The following is a 15,701-nucleotide window of genomic DNA, read 5'->3' on the forward strand; positions in this document are numbered from 1 at the left end:
GTCGGGGAATAAATAATGCAGATTAGTAGATTAGGCGAAGGTGAAAACAATATTCCGACAGTCTACCCCCCGCTCAAAGAAAATCGAAACTCTGTATCTTCATGCCTTTAAAAAGGAAATAGTTGTAAATAGGGGAGTAGCGTTTAGTAACATCATACTCTGAGTTCTGGGGAACCTTGGCAGTCAAGGAGTTCTGGGGAAACTTGGCAGTCAAGGACTGCTAGGCACCAGGAGAAGACAACACTCCGACCCAGCGGGTCCCCAGGTCGCGGATATGGGAACGCCCTGTAATGGGGTAGCTGTGAATATTCAATAAACAGCCCAGGACAAAATCATGGGAGGCCCTTTGGCAAGGCCGAGTACCAGCGTGAACAGACAATGTAAGGGCTCGATGCCGAGTACCCATCAGCCACCCTGGGGTCACAGCGACTTGGAGAAGAGATGGGCGCTGCCAAGTCTACCAAGCCCACAGAAGGGACTCGTGGGAAGCAAACAGAACATAATGATGACACCGGATCGGTTGAGACCCGGGACAACAACGACCGCGCGTTCCATCGGCAATATCCAGGGTGGACGTGATAAATCAGCGACTGGATACAAGAAACTAAAACCACAGGTATGACACTTGGGACTTGGAGTGTGAGAACACTCTACGCTGTGGGAAAAGTAGCCGAGCTAACACATGAATTATGCCACTATAGATGGGACATCATTGGTTTGTGTGAGGTGAGGTGGACAGGCATTTGGTGAAACTATGACGACAGAAGGCCACAAAATATGGTACTCTGGGGATGAAAGGATCCATCAACATGGAGTTGCATTCATTGTTAAGAAAGAAAACACCAAGGCTATCATAGAATGTACCCCAGTGTACAGAAGGATAATCACCATCAGAGTCGCAGCTCAGCCCAAAAATGTGTCTATAGTAGGCCTACAGGTTTACGCGCCAACATCAGAACACAGTGATGAAGATACAGAACAATTTTATGAGGCTCTAGAAGCAACAATTTCCAAGGTACCAAAGAAAGACCTCTTTAGTACAAGGAGACTGGAACGGGAAGGTGCGTCCAGACGCATATCCAAACTGCACAGGAACAATAGGGCGTTTTGGTGTAGGAACAACAAATAATGATAGGGGCACGAGACTACTAGAATTTGCTAAAGCCTATAAGTTAACTATTGCAAACACTCTCCACCCACACAAAAGAACACGAACAACAATATGGCACTCCCCTGATGGTCAGTCACACAACCAAATTGATTGTATACTACTGGCTCCACAGAGATTTAAGTCGAGTATAAATAAGGCAAAGACAAGAACATATCCAGGAGCAGATGTAGGAAGTGATTATAATCTTGTTCTCTGTCCACTCAAATTAAAACTTCAAACAAAACGTGATGCTGCAAAAACAAGACTAAGGTTTGATGTCGAGAAACTGAAAGATCCCGCAGTTGCTGAAATTTTTGAGGCTGAAGTTGGTGGTAAATTTGCTGCCCTAAGTTTAATAGACAATTATATAGATTCGCTAACTGGGAGCATAAATGCTGTACTCCACTCAACAGCAGAGAAAGTCCTTGGACACAGAAGGAAGATAAGAAGACCCTGGGTGACCAACGAAGTTCTTGAGTTATGCGACAAAAGAATGGAATTAAGGACACATCACAAGCATCAAAACGAAGAAGCGATGGCAAGATATCAGGAAAGTAATAGGGAAGTGAGAAAACACATGCGTAAGGCAAAAGAGAAATGGATAGATGACCAATGTTTTGGTATAGACATAAGTATGAGATGCGGTGGAAACCTAAGACAAGCGTATAGCACATTGAAAATGCTTACAAATACACACGATGCCAAATCTAATGTAATAGAAGATGAAAATGGAACCTTACTGGCCAACAAACAAGATGTATTGAACAGATGGACAGAATATTGTGATGGCCTTTACAAAGTAGAACTTAAAACAGACAATACAATGTTAAGTACAGGAGTGGAACAAAGAGAAATAGACAATACTCCATCACTCCTGAATGAAGAAATTGAGAACGCAATAAATCACCTGGAATAGACAACATACCAGCAGAACTTATAAAATATGGTGGGGAGCAATCAGTGCAAGCAATAAAAATTCTATGTCAGAAGATACTGCAGCAGAAAACTTGGCCTAAAATTTGGACACAATTGCTTGTAATACCACTACCAAAAAAGGGAAACTTGAGAAAATGCAATAATTATAGAACAATCAGCCTCATTAGCCACCCCAGTAAAGTAATGTTACCCATCATCCTAAGCCGCATCAAAACCAGATCAGATTCAAACCGCTTGACAACAAAGCCCATCTATTCAATCATACTCTTCTATGGCCGTCTGTAAAATTAAAAGAGACCATAATCTGTTACCCAAAGATGTTGTAGGTACTGGTCTAACATGCTTTATACATCATAATATTCCTTAAATGAGTTGTAAGATATTTACGAATATTCATAAGACCACATTATGTCTACAGCTCATAGAGTCAATGTTGTAGATAAAGATTGATAACAGCAGCTTATTCTGGCCCAAAAATTGTGACCGACCGCCCCAATTCGGTACAGGAAGAAGCAGAATCCAAAATTTGAATTTTAAATAAAAACTGTTTGAATTACCAGATTTGAGAAGTGTGAGGAACTTATTTTCAGTGGGGCCTATTCTATATAAGTAAAATTTCGTATTAGTTTTTAAAGTCAATTGTCAGTGTCTGATCCACCCCGTCATAACACGGGATTTAGACGAAGTCTATGGGTAAGACACTTTACAACGATTTTGGGAATGTTTAGTATGAATGCAATTGAAATCGCGGAAACACCCCCATTTTTTATGCAAGGCCGCTTAACGGATCTTACAGAATAGATCCGGTTACAAGCACATTAGACGTAAATTATAAATTGATGAATATAGGCCAATTGACGTTTTTATTAACGAACCACGAAACTTCATTTTCCTGAAATTTAAACTTGCCTTTAAACTTCAAATGGCCAGAACCGTCCACTTGTTAGTTCATGCTGAATTCAGCTGAACTTTGGATTTTAGACTTAGAGGTAAGACAGGACATACACTGTGCCTTTTTATAGAAGGATTTTTGCAACAATCTTTCAATAATGGTGGCGTTTTTATGCACCTCCATTGGAGTTGGGAGTACAAAACGCACCTCCTTTGGCGGTGCTGGTTATGGGGTTGAAGTTGAGAAGCTCGAAGGAAAAAATAACGATAAGAGTTGAATTGTAAGCTTCAGATACTGTGTACGTTTCGGGTTTCCGCTTTATCAACAAAACACTAAGGACAAATAAGATATGTGTAAACGAGTTAATGAAGAAAAGGCAGGCAGTTTAGGTTTGTCTCTAGGTCTAAGTTTTAGTGGGTCAGTGGGAGTCAAATTGTGACCCAACTCGCCCATAACTTACGGAAATTTCCAGTCACACAACTTATGGCATGGCATAAGAAAGTTGTGACTGGAAATTGTCGTTCGCTGTTAGAGTAGGTACTTTGGTAATTATCTGTTTTCCTATTTCTTTCTGTCTTTGTCTTGCTTGGAATGAGATTACTAAGTTTTGTCCTGACCATGGCTGGAGTCCTTGACTGGGAGGGAAACAGTTGAATGTATGGTTATAATTTTGGGAGATGATATTTTTTTCATTGAAAATCATCTCTCTGTTATGTACTGTTATTTCTTTATTTTAACATATGATTTGTTAACATTTGAGTGTATTCCTCTTAATGGGATCTCGTGCTGGTGTCTGGGTGAAACATTTAGTTAGGTAATTTCAAAGTGTACACTGATAGTGTGCTCTTGGAATCTACATCTGTTCCCTATTTGTACCATTCCCCTTTGTCTTACTTTTTCCTCAAGCCCTTTAATTGTACATTAGAATGTGTTTACTATCCAATTTTCATCCTTTTTACTGGCGCTGATATGACCTTAACGAAGTGGTTATTCAGAGTCGACTCTGGATAACTGTAGGCAGTTATTCAGAGTCGACTCTGGATAACTGTAGATGGTTATTCAGAGTCGACCCTGGATAACCATGTGTACAGATATTTAGAGCCGAGTAGCCTATCGAATTATCGAGTTGAGTTCTTGCGAGATGAGTTTCTTTCAATTTGATACCAGTTTACTACGGTTATTTTGTGACTTTGGCAATTTTAGTGCCAAATTCTTAAAACTTGGCGATTTTTCAACTTCAGTCGCTTATAAATAAGAATCTTTAATCTATTGCAAAACTATTCCATCAACAAAGCAAATTTCAATTAGCTTGTAAACAATCATTTCTTAAATCGATCAGCCTAACTTATTATCTCTCTATTACCAAATGATATCTATAAACATAATATGAAGATAGAAGGGTGGCTGAGAGAGAGAGAATTAATGAATTGATTTTTATTTTTATTTTTAAATTGTTTTATAATTAGACACAAGTTGTAATGAATTCTATTAACAAATTCAGAACAATCAAACAAAAACAAAACAAAACTTAAAAAGGAAGAAAAAAAAAAAAAGACACGCTTATAAACCTTATAAAATCGCCAAATGAATGTATTATCATGTTACAGCTAAAAAGTACACAAATATTTACACCCATTTGCTCCATCCCCTTTTCCTTTCGATCATCTTCTCATTCATGGCCACCGTGTGTCTTGTGCTGCCTTTGACATTTGGCGCCCGCGTGTCTAGACTAACGTCATAAATAAAGGAGTGTCACCAAAATTCATGCAACTGAGCAGAGGTGTCAAAAAATGATAGAAGGCATATTATTGTTTTTTTTCCCCTGAACTACCAATGAGCAGAAAATGTTTGGCATGACAAAAAACAATGGAACATTTATGAACAAATCCTAAAATCCCAGAAATCCGCGGTACCCACTATATTTAAAAATTTATTTATTTATTTTTTTTTTCAAAATCTCGACAATTTGCAAAAAAATTGCAAATTTTGCGGCCGCAATGCAAATCACCGATGCAAAAAACTGCCGTGACAGAAGAGACAAGAAAATACCAAAAAGTAAAACGAATTTTTCCCGTAGGGTTAAACAGAGGTGGGAGAGAAGAAAAAAACAGAAAAACCGTGTGGTTGGTAACTGGACGTTCATCACTCATAACTGTCTACAGTTTTCAGAGTGGACTCCCCGACTCTGAATAACCGTAGACAGTTATTCAGAGTCGACTCTGAATAACCGTAGACAGTTATTCAGAGTCGACTCTGAATAACCGCAGCCGACCTTAATGTGCTGTATGCACCGTAAAACCCTTAAAAACAAAACAAACCAACCTAAATAACAAAGCCAAAATCTCAAGAGGGGAACAGAGGTTGAAAGACATGATAGCACAAACTCAAGATAGAAGTCTAACAGAAAGTTGGGATTAAAAAGAGACAGAGCGCCCAGGCACTTGCAAAAGAAAACTCCCAAAAAATGCATACACATTCATCACTCACACAGACACTCTCGCAAATAACCAAACAAATCTTGAGAATGGAAACTATTTGAAGAAATAGAGATCAAGTTTATTTTCCCGAGCATTCTGAGAAATATTCACTTTGTAAAATTTTTAACAAAACGTTTTTATGTATATGTACCGCTGTTGGGGGTGTAAATGCAGAGTTAGAAATAGACTCACAAAAAAAAAGAGGCTTCTCATCTTATTTTCTTTGAATAAAACCATCTACTTCCATGAAATTTAGATAGTTTTAGATTATAGTTTGGCAAGCTGCTTAGTGATTTAAAAAACCCAAAAAACTTGAGCTTTTATATAGCGCAATATCCACTGAACGTGCTCAAAGCGCTTTACAAGCGATATTACAAATTTTTGGGACAGAGACAACACTGTTAAGGGCCAGGTACTCATTTTACAACTGAGTCCGGTGAGAGAATGTGAGTAAAGAGCCTTCTCCAAGGACTCAACTATGCGCCGAGCGAGGCTCGAACCCAGGACCTTCCGATCCGAAAATGAGTGTCATACCAGTTGACCACATAGCCGCACCGATGTACGTTTTATACGATAATAATTAAATAATGATAATAATGAAAAAATCAAAGGTAAAAAGAAACATGGCAGACAAATACTGATGACAATGACCGAAGTATAAATAAATAAATGATTTTAGAAAATTCAAATCGAAAGTTTTTTAAAACATGATAAAAAGTTTTTGAAAAGCAACAACAACAATAGAAATAAACAATACACCAAAAAATAAACAAAGATAAAAAAACAAACAAAATCAATAAAAAGACAAAGACGCTGTAACCAAATACACTGATGATAATGCTAAAATATTATAAAATGATAACAATCGACGTGTACATATAAGTGCATGTTGATAACACATTGAATGGTTCCGATGCCAATGTTGTTTTTAAAAATATAATTAATGATAAAATAATAATAATAATAATAATAGGTTAACTTAAAGTATTAAAAACATGTCTGCTGCCAATAAATTATATGATTAAGGATCATGGCCATGGTGTCCCTACAGGAAGAGCTTTTAGGCTAAAACTAAAATATGATTTAAATTTGATTATATTAGGAAACAAAAACAAATAAAAGTGAGCAATCACATTGTATTATTTACATGAATTTATAATAAAAAAGGAAAAGCAAATCTCACTCAGAAAAGAACAACTGATCAGAACCAAGAGAAAAAATTTTATTATTGGTGATTTGAAACCCCATGTCATGTAGCAAAATCATTTGAAAACAAGGTAATTTTCAGTGTGTCGTCTAACTCTAAACCTCTGACCCCCTTGCCTCTACAGTCAGTTGTCATAGTGTAAGCATTTTGCCTACGAATATTGCTTTATTGTTTTCATTATTTTATCACCTTCCCCAGTGTGTATCGTTTGTTCCTAATTAAATTTTTAAAATTGAATTTTGCAAATGCTATGCAATTTAGGATTATAAAAGAACCCGTACATAGGGCTACTCAACATTGAAGAAAATGCAGCTCTTACTCGTTCTAATGCAAAATACTCTTTCCTCTCCCCCTTTTCCCAGCACTTGTTAGAAAATTGTCGGTGAAACTTGTGGATAAGCAGAGGATACTAAATATAAATACTGATGCTAAGACAAATTAGTATTAGTTTAAGTTAAATCTTGATCTAATGTTGGCATGTTTTCTTTATCTTTCAGGCAGAAATCTTAATATGGGTCTACCTGACGAAGGCTTTGGGTTGTCAAAGAAAAGATTTCGTCTGGGTTTGAGCTCTAAGAGGAAACTTAATCACAAAGAAGCTTGTCTTGCTGAAGATCAGAGTAACAGTGTGATAAGGAGCTCGAATGACATGACTGCAACTGCCCATCATGCCTTAAGTTTAGAGGAAGGGTAATGCCATTAATCATACCTTAAGTATTGTAATTAAACATAACTTTGTACACTCCAAGCTGATTTATTGGCACGGCTTGGTTGCCAACAAATCATCCCACTTAAGTGGCAGCCATGAAATTGAGCAAATCAATAAACGAATCTGACACTCATAACAGTTGCTTAAGTAAGCAATGGATTAACAATGCATTGAACCACCAATCCATAATTTGGTGGTAAGAGTCTTGGACAAACAAAGCCGTCACTCATTACTCATCGCACCATTGGTCAGTTTAGTATTGTGGCCATTGACCCATGACCATGAATGTGACGACGGAGTCGATGACACTGACAAGGGATACAACTAAATTCAACTGTTCACATCTCTGTGATGACTACGACGGACGGTTTGACCACATCTCTTTGTCTGTCGCGATAGACGAATGGTACGGCCACATCCCCGGCTGATCGTCCAGTTAGACTAATTTGCATTTTACGAACCATCATTTTTAATGATTGAAGACAGCAAAAAACTCTTTATTGGGAATGGTCATTGTCAACTTTTGCCTACCTTTGTCTAAAAAGGTCTTTTATTTTCTAACAAAATAAAAAGAAAGAAAAAAGAATAGTTTTTATTCACACTTCCATTAAGGAAACAGACCAAATAAGTTAATCTCAATGTTCTTAAATAAAAACAGCAGAATTATACCCTGTAACCTTATTTTAGTCCTTGGGCTGATTTTGCACCCCAGGCCTATGTCTTTCCTTCACAAAAAGGTCAGTTTTTTAACGCAGAAACTTCAAATTTGGTGACTTTTCTAGCGTGACCCCCCCCTATGATCTGGTCTAATTTTGTTTACCTGGTGTAAATAGTTTTGACTGCTGCAATCAGGTAATGTAAACCACAGAAAATTTTTCATTTTGTGGTCAATAAAGATTTCTTCTTCTTCTTCTTCTTCTTCTTCTTCTTCTTCTTCTTCTTCTTCTTCTTCTTCTTCTTCTTCTTCTTCTTCTTCTTCTTCTTCTTCTTCTTCTTCTTCTTCTTCTTCTTCTTCTTCTTCTTATTATTATTATTATTATATTGATACATGATGCTTTGTTCAAGTTACCTTTTTAAAAATTTATTTTTGATTGTTCAGCAGTTATTGAGAGTGTGTCTAGTTTTATTAGTTTTGGCAAATGTTGCTGCCCCTATATAGTAATAACTTGATTTGGCATTATCATATATTATCGATTGATTTCAATATTTTCCTTTATTTTGCAGGAAGAATCCAATGAGTACTGAAATAAATGTCTGTCAACACAAGGATCCTCTTGTTCCTCCTGTTGCATCTTTATATAATATAGGTATGGCAGTTAAAGGGGGTTATCATTGGTATGTCGAAAAGAGATGTTTTCCTTGTGGATACTAATTTTTACTGTTTGTAAAATGGCAATTCCTTGGAGATGTAATGTGTAATTTAATTGTGGCCATAACTGGTTTAGGGTTGTAAATTCATTGTTTTCCACTTCCTCTCCCTTACCACCAACCAAGATGCTAGTTAGAAATATGTATGTTCTATCCAATCTTTTTTAAACAGACAAATAATGGACTACAAAAATCTTCAAATTCAAGCCTTTTAAATATAATTTAGTTTAGAAATATTAATATTACATCTGCGACCCCATCTCAAATGTCTTTTACTTTTTTTTTCTTCATATCCTCATTTTCAAATAAATGGCAAGATTTCCATCCCTAAAAATATATTTCAAATCTTTAAAAAAGTTGTCGCTTAATATTGATATTTTTCTTCAGATTCCGTTTCATTTACTTATTTATTTTTAAAATGTTTTATTCCCCAATCTCTATTGTCTCCCAAAACATGTGACTTTATCTTGAATTAGACCCTCTATTTCATCAAACTGTAATCTTCTACTGAGATTAGATGTAAGCATATATCTTTTTTTTTTCTACTGTGGCAGATAGCATTTTTGTTTTCGTATGTTTATATCTCAGTGAGTATTTGTATGTCGTTGAAACCATTGAATGACTCCTTTTAGGCTGTGATGCATACAAGACTTTTGGTGGACTTTTGTCTTTTTCTTAAGTGTCTGCGATACATGTATTGATGATCTGTTCTGTGTTTGTATTATCTTCCTAAAATTATTGAAATGTTATTGTAAGCATATTGAAGATTAGAAATTAAGGAGAATTTGGTACATTACTTCAACTAAACCCCTAGTTGGGTTTTCTTTTCAAATTCTAAGCTAAGCAAATGTAATCTACATGTAGTCTGCTCCGTCAGTTCATTACAGCTGGGTGGGGTTCCTGACCTCCCATTAGTGGACAGGGAGGTACTTACTGTGTCTTTTATCCCTCTATATCTGTTTTCCAACTTGCTTTCTGTCTTTGTCTTGGAATGAGATTACTTGGTTTTGTCATGGCCCTGGCCAGAGTCCTAGCTGGGAGGGAAACAGTCAAATGCATAGTTATTGTTTTGGGAGATGATATTATTTTCCTTGTAAATCATCTCTCTGTTATGTATTATTATATTTGTTATTTTTAATATATAGTGTAAGAATTTGAGTGTATTCCTCTTTGTTGGATTTTGTGCTTGTGTCCGGATGAGACTTATAGGTGATCTCAAACTAAGTACATTGGTGGTATTCTCTTGGAATCTACATCTGATCCCTATTTGTTCCCAGTTCCCCTATGTCTTATTTTTTCTTGGGTGCTTTAATTGTAATTCTATAACTTTTTATTATCCCATTTTCTTCCTTTTTACTGGCGCTGATATAACCTAAATGTGTTGCAAGCGCCGTAAAACCCTTAAAAACAAAAACAAAAACAAGTTCATTACAGTGGTAACATTTGCCCAATTGTATGAAATCGATTTTTGATAAATAGGTAATTTAAATATAAAAGTAATTTAATTATTATTTTTTTAGAATATTGTTTACCACACAGTTGTTTAAATAAAGAATTGAAAATCCAAATATTGGATGTAAATTTACAAGTTATTAAAAAATTCAGTTTAATGCAATTGTCTTATTATTAATTATGAAGGCATTTGTACATGTCAAGAAGTTTTTTTGATTGTTATGGTTATATGACATTAGAATTACTTCAACTCAATATGGTGAATTATTCTTTGAACATTTTTATCTTCTTGTTTATTTTGATTATTTAATTTATTTTCAGGAAACACATGTTACCTAAATTGCATTCTTCAAACCTTGCGCTATACTCCAGGATTTGCAAGGAATCTGTCACAACTAAAGGAAAGCATTCGAAAGGAGGAAAGCAGATTTAGAATAAAGGTAATTAATAAAACAACAATTATCACAAGAAATTAATCTCCTGTTGAATCCCATCCATCTGTATTTTTCTTTTTGCTTTGTCAGCACTGTCTCATACACACCTTTTCAGATTTTTCAATATTTAATTTAGATAATGGTAGCCTGTCTCAAGCAGAGTGAGACAAGGATAGAACTGTTACCTTGAGAAAGCACACAGGTGTAATATGATGTAGAAAGTAGTGGGAGTGGAGCAAATGATGTACCAGCGTTTCTAAAAGACCTGAGCATAATGATGACCGCTCTTCTTGCCACATTGAAAAGACTTTAAATCATATGTATTTAGTGAAACAACATGTTGAGCAGAATGGGCTGCAAATAAATGTATCTCTAAAAGTATGGACATTGTTGAGTACAAAGAAGCTATTATGAATATTAATATTAATGTGGAAAACATCCAGGGATGTCTTTTTTAAAACCAAATTTTTTGCTGGTGATTTTATTTTTTTAAAAGATGAAAGCACCGGTTGTGCAACAATTAAGGGGAAGCTAGATAAATATTTATCCTTTTCAATGATGAAGAAAATATTTTTATCTATGCATTTCCGAGGAAATTGTAGGGCTTTTTTTGATTTTAGCAAAGGGCATTCTTGAACATCAGAGGAGTAAACAGCTTTTAATATCTTGGAAAAAAGATTAGAGAAAATGAAAACTACCTCTGAAATAGGAGGAAGACAGGCCATAGCAACTAGTTACAAAGATGACAACTATTGGGAATGGGTATGTACAAAGACTGAATTGTGAATTCTCCTAAGTACTATATTTCCAACAGCGATATGTTGTTGTGAAGCATGGGTCATCAGCAACGCAATGGCCAAAAAGCTCATTTCTTTTGAAATTAAATGCTATTGGAAAATTATCAAAGAAGGATATACTGGCAAGAGTTAGTCGAAAAGATTAATATTGAAATGCTTTCGGAATATCAAATGCCATGAAACAATTGAGAAACATAGATCAAGAAAATTCAACTAAGGGATCAGCTGACAAAGAAAGGATCGGTCTTGTATGTGCTGTAGTAATCTGTCAGGAGCCGTGTGCTGCATCTAAATTTTGTAGCATTAAACAAATAGTTGTTGATTGTTGCCTTTTGGATAGAATGTTATTTTATTTGTAAAGTAGTTTCTACCAGATCTAAGAAATTCAGAAGTCCAATCACAGCTGGATCAGGAAAGTAGCCCAATCAAGCTGGTTTTGAAACCAGTATGTTAATATTTATGTGTGTAGTGGTTTATTTGTTTGAGCTATCAATTGGGTTCTTCAGTGTGTTTTTAACAAAAGGATGAATTTTCGTATATATCTTCTTGCACTTGAATTCATTCCAAAGAAAATTGTTTACTACTCCTTGCACAGGACGCTTGTTTATTAAAAAGTATTTTGCGCACCAGATCTAGCTTTGACCAAGCTTATATAGTTACAATAAAATGAAGACCGTGCATTCTACACAGATTTAAGTAAAATCTCTTTGTGTGCCGAATGCTGTACCTAATTCTAATAATTTTTGTAGATTAAAAAAAAATTTTGTTTTGTTTATTTGCTTATTATTAATATTTTTTCCATTTCTTTTCTTTTCACTTTTACCTCTCTACTCTTTGAAGGTACCTAAAGGGAAAACTACTCAAAAGACGTCGGTTTGGAAATTAGTTGAGTGCTTGGATAATGTAAGTTCTCTGCAGTTAGTAATAGTTTTTAATGAGTATAGTCCTTAAAGCAATGGAAGTCTGCTCTGAAGCAGTGAAGCTATCAGCAAAAGTGAATATGAAAAGGTTTCACTTGAGAACAACACACATGTGGGGGTGGGATCTTTTGCCCTCCCATAATTCGTAGGGAAGTCAATTTTGATGTTTGTTTACACTGCTTTCTCAATGATGTTTTTTAGTTTTGCTGCAGCAGAGATGCCAAATCTTTGGTTTCACCAGATAAAAATTCAATCCGAAGCAAAAAAATTCTGGGTTACATTCTGATGTCTTATGGTTTCAAAAATGAAGCTGTAAGAAAGAAATTCACATACACACACACACACACACACACACACAAAATTAAGTGTTGAGTAAGAAAAAATCATTGTTGTTTGGCTGAATGGAGTTTTTTTTATCATTATTCATATTTAAATCTTTTCTGTTTTGCAATATTTGTCATGTTAAATATACATTTTCAATTATTTTATTGTGTATCACAGATTAGTTCTTAACTATTTGATATTTCTAGATTTTACAATCATCTTAATGTTGAATTGTTTTTCCCAGATATTTCGATACTTGAGAAATAAAGAAAATGATTACACAGATCTTTGTCCAACCGACTCAGACACAATGTCAATTCGACCTGATGAATTGCTCTGTCAAATAAGGTAAGTAGACAATGATCTGCCTGCTGACTATTTAGAGATAAATGAAAAGCTGTTTTGACAACTTTAATCACTATTTGATTGTACACAATTGAGATAATGAATGAAGAATTTTTTAATGTTTAAAATACAATTTTCCATTCCTCTTTTTATTATCTTTTTCTCTGCATTGTTAAAACTTTCAAAATATTTCATAGATGTAGAATTCATTCTGACGACATATAAAAGATGGATATTTATCATTGAATATGCCTTATTTTCTTTCAAAATAATTTTGACATAAGTCAATGAATTAGGAATGATTTAATTTTCATACTTATCTCTTTCATGTCTGTCAACTTAATGTCAATTTGTAGGTTTGGATACCTCAAAGTGTTGCTACTGTCTGAAAGTTACAAATCGTTTCATATTTCAATCTTTCAGAAAGTTCAATCCTTTATTTGAGGAGAATTCTCAGCATGATGCTCAAGAACTGCTTCGTTGTTTACTGAGTTGCTTAGATGATGCAGAATCTGAATTAGAAACAAGCCAAACACAGAGAAAACAGGAAGACGAGAAAGTCATTGAAGGCCTGAAGGATAACAATACCTCAGGAAATATAGATGATGAAAATGGGGCATCTGTTACTAATACTAGTAAATTACGAGGGAGGAAAAGAAAATTAGCTGCACTTAAGCAAGAGGATGACAACCATGTTAGCTCTTCGATCATGATGGAATTTTTGGGCAGAAAAAAGACAAAATCGATATCCCCGACACAAATTACCTGTGAACATAAAAAAATAGTTGTAGAAACTAGTGAATTGAGTGATGTCCAAAATTGTGGGGATGCAAAAAATGATAACGTTATTATGAAGGAGAATCTTGTTAAGTTTAAAGTTGGAACAGAATCGAAATTGAATCCTGCTGGTGATGGTAAGGATTTCCAATCTTTGAATACACTTCCAAAAGAAGGTCTTAATTCTCAAGAAGGGGAAAAGCAACAGAGGCTGGGAACAAAAGAGTCAAAGGAGTCAGTTGAAGGTGTGATAGTTGTTTCTTCTGATGAGGAGAGCAGTGATATGAAAGATTCTAATCATTATAAGAATTGTCCTGAGTCACCCCCAAAAGATATTACAGAGATAATAGAAGATCCCATTGTTAATCCATCTGTACATAAGACAAATCACAGGTCAGAGAAAGGCAACAATAAAGTGTGCTCTTCTGATACAGAGGCATTTCATTTGTCGACCGAACAAATTGGAAATAAATACATGATTAGTCCAGGCAAGCACCTCATTATTCATTCACCTCTTCGGAAAGGTTTAAGCCCCACAGCTCAGCTACCTCATTCCAGAAGTTTTTTAACAAAGATTCAGGGATTTCTGCCTAACTCAGCACGGAAAATTCTTAACTTTTCTTCCAGTCAAAATGATTCAGTATCAGCTCAGCAAGGCATTCTGGGCACACCAAACATCAGTCTTTCACAAGGTTCTTGTCAAAGCAATGCAGCTTTGGACAGTATCGGTGCTTCAAAATTACGAGGGATCAACAGTTCTACAAAACTGACTTCCCAATGTCTATATGAAGCAAAATTAAAGTTGAAACGTTGTGACTGGCTTGGGGTTAGCCCTGTCAAGTCCATAAGTGCCAATCTGGTTTTAGAACGAATCAAAAATGAAAATAATACTCTTCATCAATCTCCAAGTAAAAGGAAAATCAAGTTTGAATCAGATGAAATAGATGGAGAAAAATATCAGAAGGACAATGTTGAATGTGATTCGAGTACATCTGAAAATAAAAAGAGACAAACAACGTTAAACTTTGGTACAATGAAACAACATTTAGAAAGAAATGCTACACATTTAAAAAATAGTGGTCGGAAAACTTCAGGCATCAAATCTCTTAAGCAATCCTCTGAATACCAAGGATGTAAGATTAAACCCCTCTCCATTCAACTGAAGAAGTTAGATTGGTTAGGAACAGATTGTAAGGGACAATCTTTTAACCTTAAGGAGATTTTGAAGAAAGAAAAAATTGCTGATGGCTGCCAAAACTTACGAGGTGAGTACTATGTAAATATCAAAATTAAAATATAATTGCCTTTACCCATCCCAGGGAAAAATTTGTCTTTAAGTTCTATTTGAAAAAAAAAAAGAACGCACTACAAAGTGAGCAATGGGGTTAATTCACGCAGCTTGACAATGAAGAGTGATGTCACTTGACTTCCAATAGTTATGGGTTAAAAATGGCCTCCCAATATAAACAGTGAGAGCGAGATGACGCTTGTTGACGCATCTGATTAATGAACGCACACATGTGAACTTATTTTCTCTTTATTTTTTATTTTTTGTGTGAATAATGTCATGAATTAGTTTGAGAGTGTTTTGTTTCATTGAATCTTCTGGGCCCATTTTCATGAACGAGGACTAGATTTAGAAATTTACTAGTCTAGTAAATGACTAGCTAGTCTTAATCCCAAGCGAAGTAAGTGTCTAAAAAAATTGGATTTCATGAATGCTTTCTAGTCTCGGACTAGCTAGTCACTTGTCTAGAAGTGGGCGTTGTAAGGACGTTGACTATTTCGGTTATTTTGTGCGGGTAACATCACCTCTCAACTTCATGAAGATATGAAAGATAGACACGCATTCATACTTACAACGCAAAAGATTTCCAAACTGGAAATTAGTAACACACATGATATTGACTGTC

The 15,701-nt window shown here is 35.3% G+C and overlaps 2 protein-coding genes across 2 annotated transcripts in view; both read left to right on the plus strand.

The window, feature by feature from the left end:
- Window positions 1–754: 754 nt before the first annotated feature.
- Window positions 755–2,066, plus strand: LOC144971877 (uncharacterized). The gene is made up of 2 exons (XM_078912951.1): window positions 755–1,015; window positions 1,284–2,066. The coding sequence occupies exons 1-2, from the start codon at window positions 755–757 to the stop codon at window positions 2,064–2,066; spliced, it is 1,044 nt and encodes a 347-aa protein (XP_078769077.1).
- An 867-nt stretch (window positions 2,067–2,933) lies between these two features.
- Window positions 2,934–15,701, plus strand: part of LOC144971467 (uncharacterized) — a 29,465-nt gene continuing 16,697 nt past the window's right edge. The window contains exons 1-7 of the mRNA XM_078912411.1: window positions 2,934–3,075; window positions 7,160–7,352; window positions 8,596–8,678; window positions 10,513–10,631; window positions 12,263–12,325; window positions 12,911–13,014; window positions 13,435–15,053. Coding sequence (XP_078768537.1) covers window positions 7,174–7,352; window positions 8,596–8,678; window positions 10,513–10,631; window positions 12,263–12,325; window positions 12,911–13,014; window positions 13,435–15,053 — 2,167 coding nt within the window. The 5' untranslated portion in view covers window positions 2,934–3,075; window positions 7,160–7,173. The remainder of the gene's footprint in view (window positions 3,076–7,159; window positions 7,353–8,595; window positions 8,679–10,512; window positions 10,632–12,262; window positions 12,326–12,910; window positions 13,015–13,434; window positions 15,054–15,701) is intronic.

Source organism: Berghia stephanieae, chromosome 4, assembly GCF_034508935.2.
Source record: "Berghia stephanieae isolate SIO BIC M18660-M18661 chromosome 4, UCSD_Bste_1.3, whole genome shotgun sequence".
NCBI classification, from domain to species: domain Eukaryota; kingdom Metazoa; phylum Mollusca; class Gastropoda; order Nudibranchia; family Aeolidiidae; genus Berghia; species Berghia stephanieae.

Excerpts from the sequence above, each read along its gene's own strand:
- LOC144971877 (XM_078912951.1), top strand. The coding sequence starts at position 755 with ATGACGACAGAAGGCCACAAAATATGGTACTCTGGGGATGAAAGGATC. Across the intron at positions 1,016-1,283 it reads TAGAAGCAACAATTTCCAAG|AGATTTAAGTCGAGTATAAA; the intron begins GTACCAAAGAAA and ends CTGGCTCCACAG.